General features: G+C 40.9%; 1 protein-coding gene across 7 annotated transcripts in view; it reads right to left on the bottom strand.

The window, feature by feature from the left end:
• Positions 1-18,488, bottom strand: part of ZMIZ1 (zinc finger MIZ-type containing 1) — a 282,504-nt gene that overhangs the window by 117,025 nt on the left and 146,991 nt on the right. For all 7 annotated transcript variants that reach the window (XM_030452945.1, XM_030452939.1, XM_030452941.1 and 4 more), the window contains exons 4-5: positions 16,574-16,687; positions 6,500-6,605 (exon numbers count right to left, since the gene is read on the bottom strand). In XM_030452945.1, the coding sequence (XP_030308805.1) occupies positions 6,500-6,605; positions 16,574-16,687 (220 nt within the window). The remainder of the gene's footprint in view (positions 1-6,499; positions 6,606-16,573; positions 16,688-18,488) is intronic.

The raw sequence follows: 18,488 nt of genomic DNA, 5'->3' as shown, positions 1-18,488 counted from the left end.
CAAGCATTTGCTTTCTTCTCCCCTGTGAATATATCTATCTTTTCACAGCTACCTCTCTCCCTAAGTCTCCATTTAAGTCTCTATTTGTGACTTAAATCATGTTGAGAGGGACAGATATGTTACTCAAGCCAAAAGACAAGCAAATATCTACATTCAATCCCTACTCTCTCGATCACCAAATTTTCAGTTGCTCTCAGCAAATCCATGGGGGCCCTGAAGCAGAAGACAGAAGTGATACAAATCAACACAAATCTTAGCTGGAGAATGGCCCAAGCAAAAGTATGTCATGCACACCAGGAAAAGATACCTCCCAGGAACTGCATGATGGGCTCATACACTACTCTGACTGGTAGCTTCAAATCCACAGTGAAACAAGCATCCAGGTAAGCATCCTTGTGAAAATCCAAGGCTCTGACTGAAATAACAACCCAATAACCCAACAAAGCTATCTTGTTTCTGTACTTGAGTCTGTGCAATTTTTCTACATGCTACAGTAAAGGCATTAGTGCAGAAATGTTCCAACCTGGCAACAGAGTTTTACTGCTACATCTCTCAAAGTCAGAATTGGTACCATGGTAACAAGGACTTGTCAAATGTCAAAAAAGAACAGGCCAGATGCACCACCTGAGATTTTGGCTAGACAGAACAAAGCAGCTCAGCCATGCCACCTCTTTTAGCTGTTCAAGAACACAACAGAGCAGTGAATGCCAAAAAGGAAGTAAATTGCCTTTCCAGAAAAATAACACCTATCTGCATAGGTATGGAACCAGGTCCTAAAACTCATATGAAAGATGAAGAGGAATTGCCAGCTCGAGGACAGTGGATGTCTGACATAAGTATGATCTCTTTCTTCTGAGAGTGGAAGGCAGACCAAATGCATGAGCAGCAGACATCTCAGGGGAAAGGAAAAGAAACAGATCAGCCCAGTAAGGTCCAGTGAGGAAGAGCATCTCCCACGCTGCAGGCTCTTCAGATGCTCTGTTGAGATATTTGAGAGGTGACTCCTGACAAGTCTGCCAGGTGGCAAAGGCAACCTGACAAAGCTTCTCAAGATACAGGATACAAGTGTCAGAACTTCAGGTCTTTTAGAGTTTTGTTCTCAGTAAACTCATGGCCAAGAGAAATGGTCAAAGTCAGCTTTTGATTCCCTTTTCTCACAGACTACAGATATAAATTAATGCTGCTTGACACTAAACACCAGTACTGACTGCACTTCCTTTTGGTCAAGGGGAGGTGCTGACTTTATTTGCAGAAACTAATGAAACTAAACCCATAATTTGAATGAATTTTGAATAAATCACTCATTTATTTTCAGTACTCACACTATAAATCCTTAGGAAATAGAGCCTTAGTTGCAACAAATGTATATCTTCCCAATATATGTTCCAGATCAGAATTATTTTCTTATTGGTAACTAAGCTTAAGTATCCCAGCTGAAAGGGTGGCTCCACTGGATAGATACTTGCAGGAGAAGAGGTATTATACTCAATTTAATTAAACCAGATAAATAAAAGTGAGATGGAAGATGTATTATTATCCTTGCTTCAAAGATACAAAACTATGAAACAGAGAGCAAAGCAGCCAATGGCACACAGGGAGAACCTGTGCTGAGAGCTGGGAAGTGAACCTGGAGATCACCTGAAATGTAGCCAGTTTTCTGCATCAAAAGCTGTTTCAGAAGGTAACAGCTAAAAGAAAAACGATGCCTTTATTTTAATGAGAAGTGTCAAGTGGACAGGGTAAGTATCACTGCATCAGACAGCTGCATGGAAATGTAGAAATAATGTAGGAATACACAGATTAAAGGTTCTTAACCAGCCTCCAGTTACATCAAGAACCACGTTATGCAGTCAGTTTCATACCTTTATTGAGTTTTATCTTTAAAAAGGCAGTTTGATTTTCCATTTGCCTTTCCTCTGCTCCCTCCCTCTCTGCTATCATTCTAACTGAGAACTTATTCCAAATGCAATAGCTCAGAATTCCCCCCCAATTGAAATAACCTACTCAATTTACACCCTTGTGTTTTTGTATCTACACAGTCCTTTAGTTTTACAGCTCTTCATGGTCTAAGTTATTCATATGTTAATATTTACATACATTTCATAACTCTGCCCAGCTTTCATTTAATGAACCAAGCTGCCCACTCAGCCACTTTCCTAAGTACAGGTACAGCATTTGTATTTCTTCTAGATTCAGATGAGACCCCTTTGACTTAATCTGCTGAAAATCTTTGGTGTTAGGCTTGAGACTGACAATTTATATGCTATTTCTTTCCAAATGCAGACCTGTCCATCACTCAGTCCCTTCAAGCTGGAGGGATGCCACCAGCTTTGGCTGTAGTAATTTCCACTCTGCACTTGTAATCCTGTTACTCACCTTGCCTCAGCAGATAATAGGAGCATTATTATTGGAAACTTAGGCAAAGTGTTCATCTAGCCTTAGAGTCCCCCATAATCTAGAGGTTACCCTTCCTACCTTTTCCTCATTTATGTTGCAGCCTCATTTCTGTCCTTCTGCAAGTTTGATTTGATGATACACCAACATACAATTTGCCCAATCTATACTATTGCTTTGAAATAAGGCAATAAAACGTGGTAAACAATATACCCCAGTCAGGACATACCTTAGGGCTCAGTATCTTGTCCAGTGATGTTTCAACACCACCATTTGCCTGTTCTCTCAATGCAAATTACCTTTGTTAACCAATATATTCACAGCTGTGGTATCAGACCCACTAAGAACAACCCTATTATTTTACAGTTATATTACGATGATTAAAGCCACAGAAACAAACAAACATAAAAAAACCCATAATGCAAAGTCATCAAACACTATAAAGTTTTAGTTTGTGCCTCATATAAACTTAAGATCATTAAGCAATGCCACTCTTGAAAAGGAAAATCAAAAGCACACCATGCAGAGCCTAAGGGGCTGAAAACAAAGCAATACCAAAACGGGGTTGCTCTGCTATCAAACATCTAACACTTAGCTGCCCATCCAAGCTATCACATGTTTGCTGTAGCTTCTCAGTGATTGCTAAAGTACCTTTTTTTCCTTTTCTGCACAGTTCTGCCCCGAGGCTTCTTCTGCTCCCTCTCTTTCCAGAGCTCCTGAGCACTGTCCTTGCCTGACAAAGCTCCCTCTATGAGCTCATCCTCTCGTCCCCTTGGCTGGCCTCAGCTTGGCCTCCTGACAAAAGCAAAAGTAACTACAAGAGCAATGCAGTTCAGTAGCTCGATTAAAAAAAAAAAATTCAGAAAAAGAATATTACTCCTTGTTTATTTTTATTTATTTAATACTCTGATCGGTGAACTCCACTTTACTTGAAAAACAGACCTTAAAGCAAAGCTCCTCTAAACTGAAGGATAAAAGCAGCAGATACCATGCTCAGAAAACACCCAGATAAGCATTATTCAGAAAGAGGGTCTTTTCTTCAGGCTTCAGGAACCAGAATGCATGAACACCCCTGTGCTGGCACACTGAGTGACTGAGGTTGCTGCAGTTTGCAAGCCAAGGAGCAGGCAGAGAACCTGCTCGGCCATTCCCTGGAGGTGTCACAAGAAAGCAAAGGAATTTGCCGTGGATGATTTGGGGAGCAGCTGTCACCAGAAGAGACACGTTTATTTTTAAAGGCTTTGTCATTTTGTCTTCCGGGTGGGAAATGCTGTATTAGACCTCCTGCTGCAAGCCCAGATGCAGCAGCCCGGCTCTAAGAATGAGAGGAGGCAGAGCTATGATTTCAGGTACTAACACCGGAAAGTAGAGACAAAAGGCACAGTCATTAAATCATCATTACTCTTTAAAAGCCCACATGACAACTCTTCAATCCTTTTCACCCCACACAGGTATTCTCCCTGCCTCCCCTACCCTTCCAGGCAGTCTCCAAAACCAAAAAATTAAGTATATCAATGACTGAGTAAAAGAAGACTAAAAAACATCAGTTTTTCAGCAACACCAAACGGTCCTGGATGGGAAACGCCGAGGAGCTGCCTGACCCCAAAGTGAAGGTTGCTGTACCACCTGCCTCCAGCCTCCCATCTCTCCCGGCTTCCTCCCCATCCTTGCCTGCTCCCTGGATCTGCCATCTGCATCTCCTCTCATCCCTCCTCAACCTCTTCAGTTTATCAGGGAGTTACCATCCACATGGTTTAATCCAAGCAGGGTAGAACAGTGTGGGGCAACTTGCATGAGGCAGGGGTGTGGGTAACCCCTAGAACCCAGTTTGGCAGCTGGGTGCTCTGCCCTCTGGCCTCAGGCTCCAGTATTCTTCCAGCAGGGCATAACTGGGACCCCTGAGCACTGCCATGGGGACCCTCCCTCTTCTGGGCCCTGCAGGGAGGCAGAAAACAAGCAGCAAAAAGTTCTTCTGCCAGCACAGGTCCCTCAGCAAGCTCAGGATGGGAATTGTCCCTCAGGACAGAAGCCACCAGGTCTTGTTCCAAGCTGCACAGAGATGCTCATAGTGGATGGCCCTTGAAAGGACTCGGTGGGGATATTTTCCCCAGTGTTAACCTACTCAAATGTGCTTTAATTAGAAAAAGTTTTCTTCTCCTTGCACATCAGAGACTAAACAGAGTGGATTCAAATGGTTTTGCAGCAAAAAACTCTTCTGCCAGCACAGGTCCCTCAGTAAGCTCAGGATGGGAATTGTCACCAAGGGGACCACCAGTTGGGCTCAACCTGCAAACAAGCAGAGCCGAGGGACAAGATGCTGGGGTGGTCCCCCTGCTTCACAGAGCAGAGCTGGAAGCCTCCTGGGCCACTCCAGGTGTCCCAACCCTCAGGACAGAAGCCACCAGGTCTTGTCCCAAGCTGCACAGAGATGCTCATAGTGGATGGCCCTTGAAAGGATTTTCTCTCCAGTGTTAACCTACTCAAATGTGCCTTAATTAGAAAAGGTTTTCTTCTCCTTGCATCTCAGAGGCTAAACAGGATGGATTCAAATGGTTTCCAGAGTGATCCCTTTTGGCAGCATTAAGTTCACACTTCGAGGAATTAATTCAAACCACTGTAAATTCCCCTTAAGCTAAGAGGAAAGGAAAAACAAATGCTTAATCATTAGAAATCATGCCATTTGATACCTAGATCAGGGAATTTCTGTAGGAAAGTGACTGGAAGAAATGGTGAAGGTTTTGTTCAATAGATGCAACAGAAAAAAAAAAGGAGCTACTCAACAGATAAACACCTCTGACAGCAACTTAACTCAGTAAAGGCAACTTTCAGTGATGTACTTGCTTACAAAAAAAGCAAAGGGCAATATCAACACCTTTGCAAAAGCTGAATGAGGGAGCAAAGCCATTGTTGCTTCAGAAATCAGAAAATGTTAATGTACTCAGATGTGGTAATTAAGCCTTTCCAAATCTTTCTTGAAAGATTGTGACTGGTCACCTTCATGTTTTATCTCCACACAGCTTTCCCAGGTGAAAACCAGACTTTTTTTTTCAATGTTTACTAAAATTAAAGATCCCTTTCCCTACAAAAGATATGAAAGTCCATCTGAATAAGCCTAGCAGTAGCTTTCACATCTAAGGAACTGCTTAGAGGACTTAGAACAAAATGTAGCCATGAGTGAAGAAGTTTGAGGCTGATAAAAACTGAAAAGGAACGTGAAAAGAAATGTTAATGCCCAATCAGTTGACTACAAATTACAGTTTTGGAAGAAGGTAACCTTTTCTGATGTTCTAAACCAGGGACTGCACACCAGTTCAGTACAAAGCAGAAAAGTTATCCATGCTCAGTCTAGAATGGAACAGTTATCTGCCTGTTTTCCAAGCCAGTGCACATTATTTTGACATTCATCAGCTAAGAAAAGGAGAATGAGAATTAAATGCTCCAGTTAAATCAAACATGTGAGAACAGAAAGACCCCAAAGTACATTTTCTACTCTCATTCTGCACAGAAGCAATGACAATGTATCATGACCAAATATTGCTACTTGATCAGAGCCCTGTAACAGATTATTACTGTAAAATACTGGGAAAATGGCTACCTAATACTATACCAGTAACACTGCCACCTACTTTGGGCTCAAAATTCTAAAGCTAATGACTAGAGACATGAGAAACCATGGTCTTCTTTGTACAGACATTCAGTCAAGGAATAAAAGTTTGGTAATAGATACATCAGGGAGCACAGAGTGAATGTGAAAGATTTAGAGGTTCACACATGACAGAAAATCAATGGTTTACAGAGACAGAGGGGCCTGACTGTTTTTATTCCCACCATGAAATTACTGAACATCAGTGCTTCTGAAAGCAACATTTCATCTAGAAGATCAAACAGGGCAATGAATAGCATTAGTTGGGGAAAACACAAATTTCAGAAGTAGCCTCAAAACAGTCAGTGAAATGCTAAAAGCAACAGCACCACTACCACCAAATACATGTTTGGTTTTGCTAAAGAATGCAAAACAGTCTCAAGTAGCATTTAGTAAGAGTATGACCATCCCAGAACCTGTAGTATATATAAAAAAAAAAAAATTAAAAAAGGCTTTTCCTACCAGCTGATTTTGGAGTGAATTTGTCTCTGTTGGCTGCACATACTGCCAGTAGCCGGTATCCAAGATCCAAGTCAAAGCCTTGCTGAGCTGCCACTCGACTGACCACCTGCAAAGGGAAAGAAAAAGCTTTATTAGGGGGTAACTTGAGCTCCTTGCCAAGTTAAATTAAGTTAAGTTAATCTGCTGATCAGCACTCAGGTTAGGCAGCTGAATCTGCTGGGGTGGTGTCCTGGTTTGGGCCAGGATAAAGGTGATTTTCTGTCTTGTACTTTTGCTTTCAGCTAAGTCTCTTGGAAGTAATTTCACTTGCTGTAATTAACAGGGCACAAAAGTGGTTTCAGGCATTGCTCTCTGATGGTTTCCAGCACAAGAACAGCAAACTGAGCACAGGGGCTTCTGGGGCACTCCCCAGAAAAAAAGCCTAATGGTTCCATGACAGCTGGAAAGGCAAAGCTTTACCAAAAGAAATCATGCAACAGAAATGGAAAGATGGTATGGAAGACTTTGTACTGGACTGGAGGCTTCAGGATGAGAAGTCCCCATGTCTCTGTGTCACAAGGAGTTCCTAGCCCTGCTCAGGTTAAAATGCCCCCAGTGCTGTGATCAGTGTCACAGTTGCTGCATTTCAACAATACTGTGTTGGGAAGCACATTTACTACAATTTTAGAATAAGCAGGCTTGTGCAAGTAGTTGCCAAACACATCAAATAGGGAAAGAACTCGGGTTGTTTTTTTGTTTTGGTTTGGTTTTTCACTTTTCCTGGAAATGGGAGCTGATCTAGAAGAACTGGCAAAACCAGGCAAATCAAAGACTGGGGTTAAGGAGCAGCCAAGAAGGTATCTGCACAAAGCTCTGTTTAATATAAACACAATATCATGGTCATTCTGGCAAACTGGGCCAAACTTACACACAGCAGAGCTTTTTACATTGCCTTCTGGTGGCACCAGTGATTTCAGACTCAGAGGCACAGCTAAACCAGATTAGCCTGTTCAGCCTGAAGAAGAGGAGGCTCAGGGGAGACCTCATTGCTGTCTACAACTACCTGAAAGGAGGCTGTAGCGAGGTGGGAACTGGACTCTTTTCACAGACGACCTTCAACAAGACAAGAGGACACAGTCTTAAGTTGTGCCAGGGGAGGTTTAGGTTAGATATTAGAAAGAATTTCTTCACGGAGAGGGTGATTAGGCTATGGAATGGACTGCCCGGTGAGGTGGTAGATTCTCCGTCCCTGGAGACATTTAAAAAAAGACTGGATGTGGCACTCAGTGCCATGGTCTAGCAACTGCTCCGGTGGGTCAAGGGTTGGACTAGATGATCTCTGAGGTCCCTTCCAACCCGGCTAATTCTATGATTTTTAACTTTGTCATTACTGCTTTGCAATGAGATTACATGATCAACGTTTTTCTTTCCACTGTGACAACTAAAGACTTACATTTATGTCAAAAATAAAGTAAAAAAAACCCAGATCATTTATCCTCCAAAGACTCTGTTTGAGGTTGACTGCAACTGAGGTCAGACATTGCTCAGTTGGCACCTGGAAGGCTTTCCTTGGGTGAGCCTGGGCCTTTTAAATAAACACTGAGATTTCTCAGAAGCAAGATAACAAATGCATCACAGGAGTATCAACCAAAAAATGCAAAGAACTAACTACAGGACAGTTGGTAAACTGAATATAGGCAAGTCAGCAGACTCTGCTGAAACTTACTTTTGAGTGCCTCAAAGGAACTACCCTGGCAAATCTTAAAATTTCTGCTGATTATCCTTCAAGAACTCATTCAAGATGGACCTTGAAGGCACATCAAAACTCTGGTTTTGAGATGGTGAAAAGGCAAATCTCAGAAATTACAGATATCCAGACAGACAAAACCAACTAGTAAACAAATTATTAGGTGAATAACACAGACATCATCATAAATCCACCAGCACAGTGCAAGTTTCCTCTTTTTTAAGTCAACTGGCCTTGAAAGCATGGGGGAAAGAGTGGATATGGCATATCTCAAGTCTAGGATGCCTTTTGAAATTGCCCTGTGTGACAGTATCATAACAGAGGAACATTGCCCAGATGACAGCAATATCTATTTCACTCAGATTATTAATTAATAGTTCTCTGTCAAATGATAACTTGTTCTCAGTACAGGTTGTATTCAGTCATGACTTGGAGAATGGACCAGAGTAAAGTGCAAAACTTCTAGATGGTAACAGATGAGTCTTCAAGACACTTAAGAGAACAGAAGGGTTTAAAATAATCTTCATAAACTGGAAAAATGTTTCAAAAACCACCTGTGAAATACTATAGATGGGAAAGAAAAATCAAATGCCCAAATAGAATACCAGCAACAACACAACAGAATTCACCTGCTCAGAGTAAAAGGATAAAGACTGGAAAAATGTCCTAGGTATTAAAGATCATCAAGCAATGGACCAGGCTGCTCATCAACCCCTGGTGATTGGAGCATCTGAAAATTTATAGAAAATATCTATACAACATCCCAGCTTGGGGCAGAACATGAACTGCCCATAAGAAAACCTGACCACCTCCAACCTAGGAAATCTTTATTATGAACAGTGTTACATTCATAACTGAGACATTGCAGCCTTTGCTTGTGACCCAGTTCTGCAGAGCTCAGCTACCTGAACTCTCAGGGTCTTGGACAATGAGGGGAAAAGCATCAGAGTTAGGTTTTAATAACATGAAAACCAGAGATATTTGGCTACCAACTTCTTTTCTCTTTGATGAATTTAAATGTGATATGGGCTTTTTTCCTGTAGGTTTTTTTTTTTTTTTTTTTTTTTCTCCTCTTTTTTCTTCTTTTACAAGGCTAAGGAGCTACACCATGGCAAGCTCTGCTCCCTGCCCTTCTTGTCATCACACTACAAAGTCCTGGAACAATGTACCTCTTAACCTAACAGGCTGGATAATCAAGAGAGCTTTATGACTGCTTATTACAAAACTCCCTTCCCATTATGTTGCACTTTCAATGAAATCTCTTCACCAGCAGCAGTCAAGAGCACCCCCCCCTGCTGGCATCAGAATGAATTTTACCAATTCAATTTGCTGGCTGCTCAAAACTCCCAATGCCAGCTGATTGCTGGTTCAGACAGCTCTGTGTTCAGCCACTTGTGCACACTTGAAATTATCTGAATGCAGTTTGAAGACGACAGCAGAAATTTTGTAATTAGAATTGTGCAATGTAGATGGTAATTTTTTTTTTCCCCCCTCGCAAAGATCAGATAAACAGGAAGCAAATTGGGGGGTTTTGCAACATGAAGAGTGATCTGCCTCAAACAGAAAGAAAAAAGGGGAAAGGGAGGAAGAAACCTTTGTGATCTGTAGTCCTGGCCTGATGAGACTCTTATCCTTCAATTGCAGAAAGGCTGCCTCAACAATACAGACAATCAAAGCAGGTGAGAAAAGTTATATATCATTCACTAGTTTCTTGCCTTTGATGCTTGAAAACAGACATCAAGAAGGTTCTGCAAATGTAATAGATGCTACAGCACCTTGTATTCAAACTAGGGCTTTCTTAAAATAGAGTTTCTACCCCATTAGGTGGATAAGGGCTATATTTTCTAAATAAAAACCCCAATATCCTTGCCATCTACTACTTTTCTATTGACAAGCACCTTGTATCCAAACTAGGGTTTTCTTAAAATAGATTTTCTACCCCATTAAGTGGATAAGGACTATATTTTCTAAATAAAATAAACCAATATCCTTGCCATCTACTGCTTTTCTATTGACACTTCCTGCAACAGTGAAGTAAACCATGCAGAATAAGGATTCCTCCTCCTTTACATCCTCCTCCTCTCCTCTGCATTTCTCCAACATCCATAAGCACAGGGAAGGTGGCTGTAGCCAACCATCTCCATCTGAATTTCCCCCAGGAGGGAAAGATGCAGGGATTTTGCTTTAATTAAGCCAGCTGATCACTGACTTGCTGCAATACTGTTGCCATCTGAGTCCTGGCAGACTCTGAGCAAGGATATGGGTGAACCACACAGCCAGCACCACAGGCAGACAGCAACCCAGGAACTGCAGAGGTGTTTTAATTTGGATTGCAATACAACTCACATAGCTTAAAGATGTTAAATAACTCATGTCTTGACTGAGGAAATGAAAGAAATTACGTTAGAAATGGGCCTAAGGTCATGAGGTCATGGGGACAGCCAGGGGAAAAAAAAAAAAAAAAAAAAAATATATATATATAGACACACACTGTGTGGTGGACAAATGCAAAGAGAGGACACCAAAGCAGAATCTGTTCCACGTGAACTTTTTGCTCTGGAAGTCTTGGATGCAAAGATGAAGCTCAACTTCTCTAGGGCTCTAGTGGGTGGCTGCATCCTGCCATTTGCTGGGTATGGATATGCTGAGCCAACTCTTCCATCCCTAACTACTGGCATTCAGGTCCTAACCTGATTTGAAATCTGATTTTTCAATGTCATATGCTGATTTTGGTTACTTTTCTGCATTCAATGCAATGAAAGCAGCCAGGCATGAAGTCAGTGTAGCAGCAGAGACATTGGCATTAGTTCAGCTTTTGGTTTTGCTGTCTGAGACATCCTCTTGTGGAAACTTGACATTATCCAATGATACTGCTCTTGGCTTCTTTTTTTTTTATTATTTTTTTATTACATATCAGATGAGTTAAAATAGATTTCTGTATCATGAAACTCAGAGCATCTATTCTGAGTTTTCTCTTAATGACCTAAATAATCTCTACAGCCTCAACTCCAGGATTTTCCAAAGAGAAATGCAGTTCAAAATATTTTTTCATTTATCAGTATAAAAAGAAGAACCTTTAGGAGATACTTCCATCAGTTTAAGAGAGGTGCTTGTTATTTCAGCAACTCTCTTCAGCTGATCTAGTAAGAGGTACAAGCAGTGGAAAATATTAAAATTAAATCCATAATAATGAGAGTACAACTAGGAGTACAATTCCAGTGTTGTTTTGCTTTAAACTAAAGAGATATTTCTTCAACAAACATGGGTGAGATTCCCACATCTGAGGGAGACCTCACGTTTGGAGAGGATATCTGGAACAGGAAGACCGTGGGGAAAAAAAGAAGACATTTTCAATGACACTTTCAGCACGGTTATGGACAAACTGGGATGGGAAGTGGATGGGAAGGGAAATGCAGGTCCTAACTATGGTGGTCAGAGATCCCAGTTTTCACTGGAAAAGCTCTGCTACATTCAGAGCCATCCCAGGTGGGTATCCCTGCTTACTTTCATTCCTCCTTCTGCCTAAAACCATTGCAGCCATGTGTTTAATTCTTAAAACTAAGCCTCTAGGTAGCTGCACAGAGTTACTGGTCCTTTTATCTCCTTTTCAGGCAAGCTGAAGAGCCCCAGAGAAGGCCCTGTGCCTTGTAAAGCTGAAGTGCAGGAAGAGAAGGAAGCACAGGCATTTATTGTCCTCTGCTGAAGCCAACTCTCTAAACCTCTCCATTTTGCTCTTGTTTCCAGTTTGCTGAAGCACTGACACCAAAGATACCCAATGCCCTCTGAAGAGTTCTTCACAAGTTAAACTGCTTGGCAGGAGCAGACTTAGAGGATGAGACAAGACTGGATCTGAGAAAAAGCAGAAGAGTGTGAGACAACCTTGTCCAGCCAAACTCTGGTTATTTTTTTTTAACTGCAGATTTATATTCTTAAATCTAGCAAAAATACCAGCCTAACCATGATATATTCTTATCCTAAAGTGTTTTATAAACTTTGAACACCAGAATAAGAAACTGTTTCAGTCATGATGGGCTTGATGATCTCAGAGGTCCTTTCCAACCTGGCTGATTCTGTGATTCTATGATAATAAAACCCTCTATGTCTGGTTTGTGGGAAGTGGAGGTTATTTTAAGTAGATCTCCATAACACTATGCAAGAAGTAATGTTACATCCCAAAGAACACCATATCCATTGCAATTTCAATAATTTCTAGTATCAATGATTTCAATTTGAATTTGAATTTCTGGCTCTTGCCAGAAAATTCAGCCACATTCAACATGTGCTGTCTCAGGACATCACGGTTTCTGTTAAGCACTGGCATTACAATTCCAGCACAGAAAACCTCCCATAACAGCCTTTTCTATGTACAACTACCCAAAGCCAGTGATTCCATCAGTGAAGCTGAAAGCTTTCCTGCATTACTGCAGAGCAGAGCACTTCTAATGCCACTTTTCTGCACCCATCCAGGGTCTGTCAGACTGGAAACAGGACTGGAAACACTGGCAGCATGGAGTTAGAAAGTGAACCAGATATTACTGAGAGTGAAGCTGTGAAGATGCTGTGTCAGATAAACGGAACTGCTTTCTAAGAACCCCAAAGAAATCAAAGCACAAAGTCAAGATTTTGAGCATCTCTGCTACCAACAGGATTAAATCCAATTGGTTAATTTTTGCAAAATATAATGGGTAAGATTTAAATGATGCAAAGAATCTGTTATGCCAGAGATCCCATTGAACTGGTTATTCTTAATATAACAGCTCTAATTTGATGCTTTGCCATCCAGTGCACTTAAAGCTTCCAGTGTCTGAATGGATGGTTTGGTCATTCTGAGAGAGTTTGCCCTTCTGCAGTCATGCCATATTAATACATTTCAATTTAGAGCAGTATATGCCATGTTATCTGCTAGTAGGATATGATAATTTCATACTCCTTGATGGTTTGAGAAGAGTTTAGTGTGCAATTTTTTCCCTGGTCAGAGAGCTAACAGAACAGAATGTCATAAAAAAAGACATCCTTCTGCACACCACAGAGGAACCTTATAAGCAAGCAAGCATTTTTAGTATTTATAGAATTTCTGGATTAAGTGCACTTGCCTGCAGGAATTCACACAGCTTAAATGTTGTAATGATGGTAGAGACTCCTTGCTTTAAAAAGCATAGAAAAAAAATAATCAAAATTTCAAGGGAATTTGAAGGTAATTCTAAAGACTGGAAAAATAAAACTACCATCCTGTTTTAGTGCCTGAACAGATTTCCATACTGATTTTTCACTTTTCTTCTAGCATAATCCTCACAGAGAAGACCACTTCTAAACACTGTCAGCAGTAAGAAAAATTGGCTCCTGATAGTAAAGAACATAGAGCTGATAGAATATAGAGCTACAGAACATAAGCTGATGTTAAATTTACTCAGGATACTCCAGTATTTCAGATGCTGTTTGCTTATTTGCAACTTTCTTAATAGAATCATAGAATCCTAGAATTGGCTGGGTTGGAAGGGACCTTTGGGATCATCGAGTCCAACCCTTGATCCACTCCCACTGCAGTTCCCAGCCCATGACACTGAGTGCCACATCCAGTCTCTTTTTAAATATCTCCAGACACGGAGAATCCACTACTTCCCTGGGCAGCCCATTCCAATGTCTGATCACCCTCTCCGTAAAGAAATTCTTTCTAATATCCAACCTAAACCTCCCCTGGCACAACTTAAGACCCTGCCCTCTTGTCTTGTTGAAAGTCGTCTGGCAAAAGAGCCCAACCCCTCCCTGGCTGCAACCTCCTTTCAGGGAGTTGTAGAGAGTGATGAGGTCTCCCCTGAGCTGCCTCTTCTGAACACCTCCAGCTAAGGCTGTACTATTCAATCAGTGCCAGATGTGCTGCTGGGGTTCTTAGAATCATCATAGAATTGGCTGGGTTGGAAGGGACCTTTGGGATCATCAAGTCCAACCCTTGATCCACTACTGCTGCAGTTCCCAGCCCATGGCACTGAGTGCCACATCCAGTCTCTTTTTAAATATCTCCAGGGATGGAGAATCCACTACTTCCCTGGGCAGCCCATTCCAATGTCTGATCATCCTCTCCATAAAGAAATTCTTTCTAATATCCAACCTAAACCTCCCCTGGCACAACTTAAGACCCTGCCCTCTTGTCTTGTTGAAAGTCGTCTGGCAAAAGAGCCCAACCCCCCCCTCTGGCATAATAATAATTTCCCTGGAAACAGGCTGAAGGTCTAACATGTTTGTTGAAGACAGATAAACACATCTTCCTGTAAGAGGACAGAAAGTCTCAACACCCACATTTGCTTCAAAAGAAGAGGAAAATGTTTAGAAAGAAGTTCTTGCCCACTGCTACATATTAGGAAGACAAAGGAAGTATTTCCTCTGGTGTAGAACCATGTAATAAAACTCATTTAATGGGAAGCAGGGGAAGGGATGTGCACAATGAGAAATGACAGAATCCCTTCCTTAGAGGGATTTTAAAATCAAGAAACACATATTCACTGCATCTTCCATGCATACTGTAAATCTGGTGTATTTATCTAACATACAACCAGCCAACTGGTTCAGCTCCTGGGTTTCCTCTTTGTTAGGAATATAATGAGATCACATCATGTGATAAAGATGCTGGTGCCAGGCAGTCCTACAGGGCAGAGAGTGCTCTTCCATAACCAGCCTGGAAAAGGGGAATTTCACTCCCCCCTGTTCAGATTTCAGGGAGGAGCATGAAGCAAAGCAACACGAGTTGTTCAAATCTTAAGAGTAATTAGATAATAAGGGTGTTGTGGGTTTTGTTTGGTCAGAAGAAAGAATTTTCATTTCTAGAAGTGCTGCTAACCAGGGATTGTGTGTTGTACTTCACTGAGCACTTCCTTCTGACTTTCCCTGTGCTTTGTGACTCACTAGCAGTCAGACCTCCTTTTGACCCTGCACTTGGGCAGGATGGCAGATCTGCTTATGTAGAAAGAAGGATTTGAACAGCAAGGAAGTCACAGGTCACATTTATGATGTTTGTAGCAGAGGTCTGCAGAGAAAGACTCTGCACAAGCTGCCTCTTAAGTATACTTGAGCTGAATGGCTCCTTTCCCAAAGGCCAACCTGGGAAAGCTAGCAAAGTTTTTCAAAAGTATAAATAAATAAAATGTACTTATGGTCACTTCAGATCCTATGTACATTTTGTTGTGATTGAGGTTACATAATGAAGACAACATTTACTTCAAACAGAATCTTTAAATATCTTATCACTGGACACAGCTACCATTTCTAATTTCTATTTTTTCTTTCCATTTCTACCATTTCCATGTCTTGCTTTTCTGATGGGAAGAATGATGTGCCCCTCCTCAGCTTACTGGATTTATTCTAACTTTTTTGACATAGGAATCAGAGGGATGCTATACTCTTCAGCACATTAAGATGGAGCCATTCCTTAACATTTGGATTTCTGGCAACTGAATCTGAGTCTTTGTGTCTGTTTTATGTATGTCAGCTACAAAGAACATGAAAATAATCCATGCATTTCTCCCCTGCCAAAATAAAATGATGGTATCTTCATTAATAATTGTATAGTTTCTCAATGACTTTATTTACGTCAACTTGTCCTGCAAAGGGCAGTGAAGCTTTTGAACACTCCTACTGCAGTCAGAATTTAATTCCTCTCAAGTCTTAACAGTTTTGGGCTGGATTTTGCTGCTGGGTGTATGGGAAATAAACTTCCAAAGTAAAAAATACTTCTGTGTACACAATGAAAAATAAAATTTCAATGCATTATAATGAAGTCGCTTTAGGAACTGCAGGGTTCTTAATAAAGAATGGATGGAAAGAAAAGCACTGAAGTCATTAAAACTTTCCTAATGAGTATGGCAGGATTAGGTTTGGGGAGTATGTATGTAACAGAGTCTAATAGATACCTCAAAAACACTGTTTGAGCTGTTTAGTTTGAAGTTCTGTGTGCTTAGGACAGAAGACAAGCAGACTTCCAACCCCACCAAAACTGAGCAAAGGAAAAGTTTATGCCTGAAATTCTGTTAACTCCATAAGAACAGAGCTCAACTAGCAATTTAAAACCATGAAAATAAGCATTGTGTGTTTATATCAAGTAACCAGAACTATGCACATCCAGCTATAAATATTTTCCCTTTTATGATTTAACTTCGAGTTATTGCATTTTGCTTCTTGTTAAGTAATGGATCAAGTGAACAGCTGGTAAGATCTGGCTTCACATGCTGAAGATAAACTGACAAAAAAAAAACCAACCCCAAAATCCAAATTGCAGATTCTGAAAATCAAATTTCCTTGGCCATCACAAATTTCATGTAAAAGAAAGGAGAGGAAGGACTCAGAGGGAGCAGACGTACCGTCAGACAACCCATCAGGCTCTGCTCAAATGGTCTCTGGAAGGCTCTGGGGTCTCCACACCAGTCCAGGAGCTCTGTTGCTGCATTGTGGAAGTTTGCAGGGTTCTGTAAGTGCTGGAAAAAAAAAAAGCAACGTGGTAAATAACACATAACTTCATCATGTTAATGCAAAGTTGAGAAACTCGGGACTGCAGATGTGATTTGGAAGCAAGACTTTGAATTGCACAGTGAATAAAGAAAATCCTACTTCATTTTTATTAATACTTATTTTACAAACTCAATAGTTGGAGGTGAGCTGTAGCTGAAATACCCTGAATTACTTGCTTAGGAACATCAGCTCTCCCACCTGCAAACTGCCAAAGTATTCCAGCATTTTAGCATGGGGGCACAGGAAAGAAGGAATACAATTCATATGAATAAGATTGCAACTTAATTCTCCAGTTCTGCTGATGTTTTAATGAAAACTACAGAAACAAGGAAAGACTGTCTTTAAGGATTGTTGGTCTCTGTTTAAATAATAGTTGTATAATTCTTGGGGTTGATGAGAAAAATATCAAAATGAGATGAGAATTTTATCTGTGTGGTACAAAGCCCACAGGCATAACTTCAAAAATTTATCATCAGTTTTGAAACAGCTACATTATTTGAGAACATACAACTGCTTATTTCTAAGCATCTGGATAAATAATAATGTTCACAATCTATTCCCCCTCCTCATTCCCTTGTGCTTGGGAAGCCACATTTATTAACTCTAAGTTAAATGAAGAAAAAAAAATTCCTCCCATGCCAGATTTTGAGTTCCCAGTCTGTGAGCTTTTGGATCACATTACTGTAATTCTTATTCAGTGAAGGCTCTTGGTCAGTGGCCTTGTTTTAACAAGGGATGGCTGACATGTGGGGCACAGATTTTTAAAACAATAGTGGAATTTGAAAAAGCAGACAAGCCTGAAAAAAAAAAACAACTGCAGTTTTCTTCCTCTGCTCTATGGTCATACTTCCATCCAGGCTTTACCTAAGGCTGAATTTCAAAACACCACCTCCCTGCCAGCTGGTTGTCCAGTTGTAGGAATGCTCCAACTGGTGTGGCTAAGAGAAGAATCCAAGGAAATATATCTCAGATGACCTGTTTTAAGGCTTCTTGTAATAAAAAAGTAAATGGATAAAATCCCATGGAGACAATCAGTGGTTTGGGTTACAAATCATGCAAATAAAAGGGAAAAAGGAAGCCCTTTTGAAGGATTCATTTAATCCTCCAAAAAAGTGGTTGCCTGACACTAAACCTCTCAATGTCCACTGACACATCTCTGCTCCCCCATGCCACCTTCCTTTGTAGGGGAAAGAGGAGTGGGTTCAAACCTCTCTACCCTGTAAGCTCTGCTGGTATCAAACATGATTTCCCTAGGGCAGGAAAGGCACAAAAGGTGGTGAACAAATCACACAACACTGAACACATCCTGCACTGCTAGGACACAGAACTCTTAGTAGGGAAAAAAGTCCAAACCTCAAATCCTTCTCCATACAGAAACAGCATAAGGAAAAATCCACTGAAAGTTACCTGTCTACTTGAAATAATTCTTTATTAATCCTTCCCTCCTTAGGAAACGAATCTAAATCTGTTGAGAAGACTAAATAAGGGTTAGATACTATTTGTTTTCTCCTGTGTTGCTGATTGCCAGCTACACATCACATCTTCCACTAACACTTAAAATGAAATTTTGCCACTGAGAACCAGACACTACACGAATCAGAACAATTTTTAGAGGTTTAGGCTAACACTTGAAGAGCAGAGCAGGCCTTTGGCCATATGCTTCATTTTCAGAGTAGCACCACATAATAACCAATTTCTACTTAGCACACAACTGAGAAGCAGTATCCCTTTCCTAAAGGCCCAGCATACATTATTTTTGCATTTTCC

This window comes from Calypte anna, chromosome 6 (genome assembly GCF_003957555.1).
Source record: "Calypte anna isolate BGI_N300 chromosome 6, bCalAnn1_v1.p, whole genome shotgun sequence".
Taxonomy (NCBI): Eukaryota; Metazoa; Chordata; class Aves; order Apodiformes; family Trochilidae; genus Calypte; species Calypte anna.
This window is presented reverse-complemented; position numbering and strand designations above follow the sequence as displayed.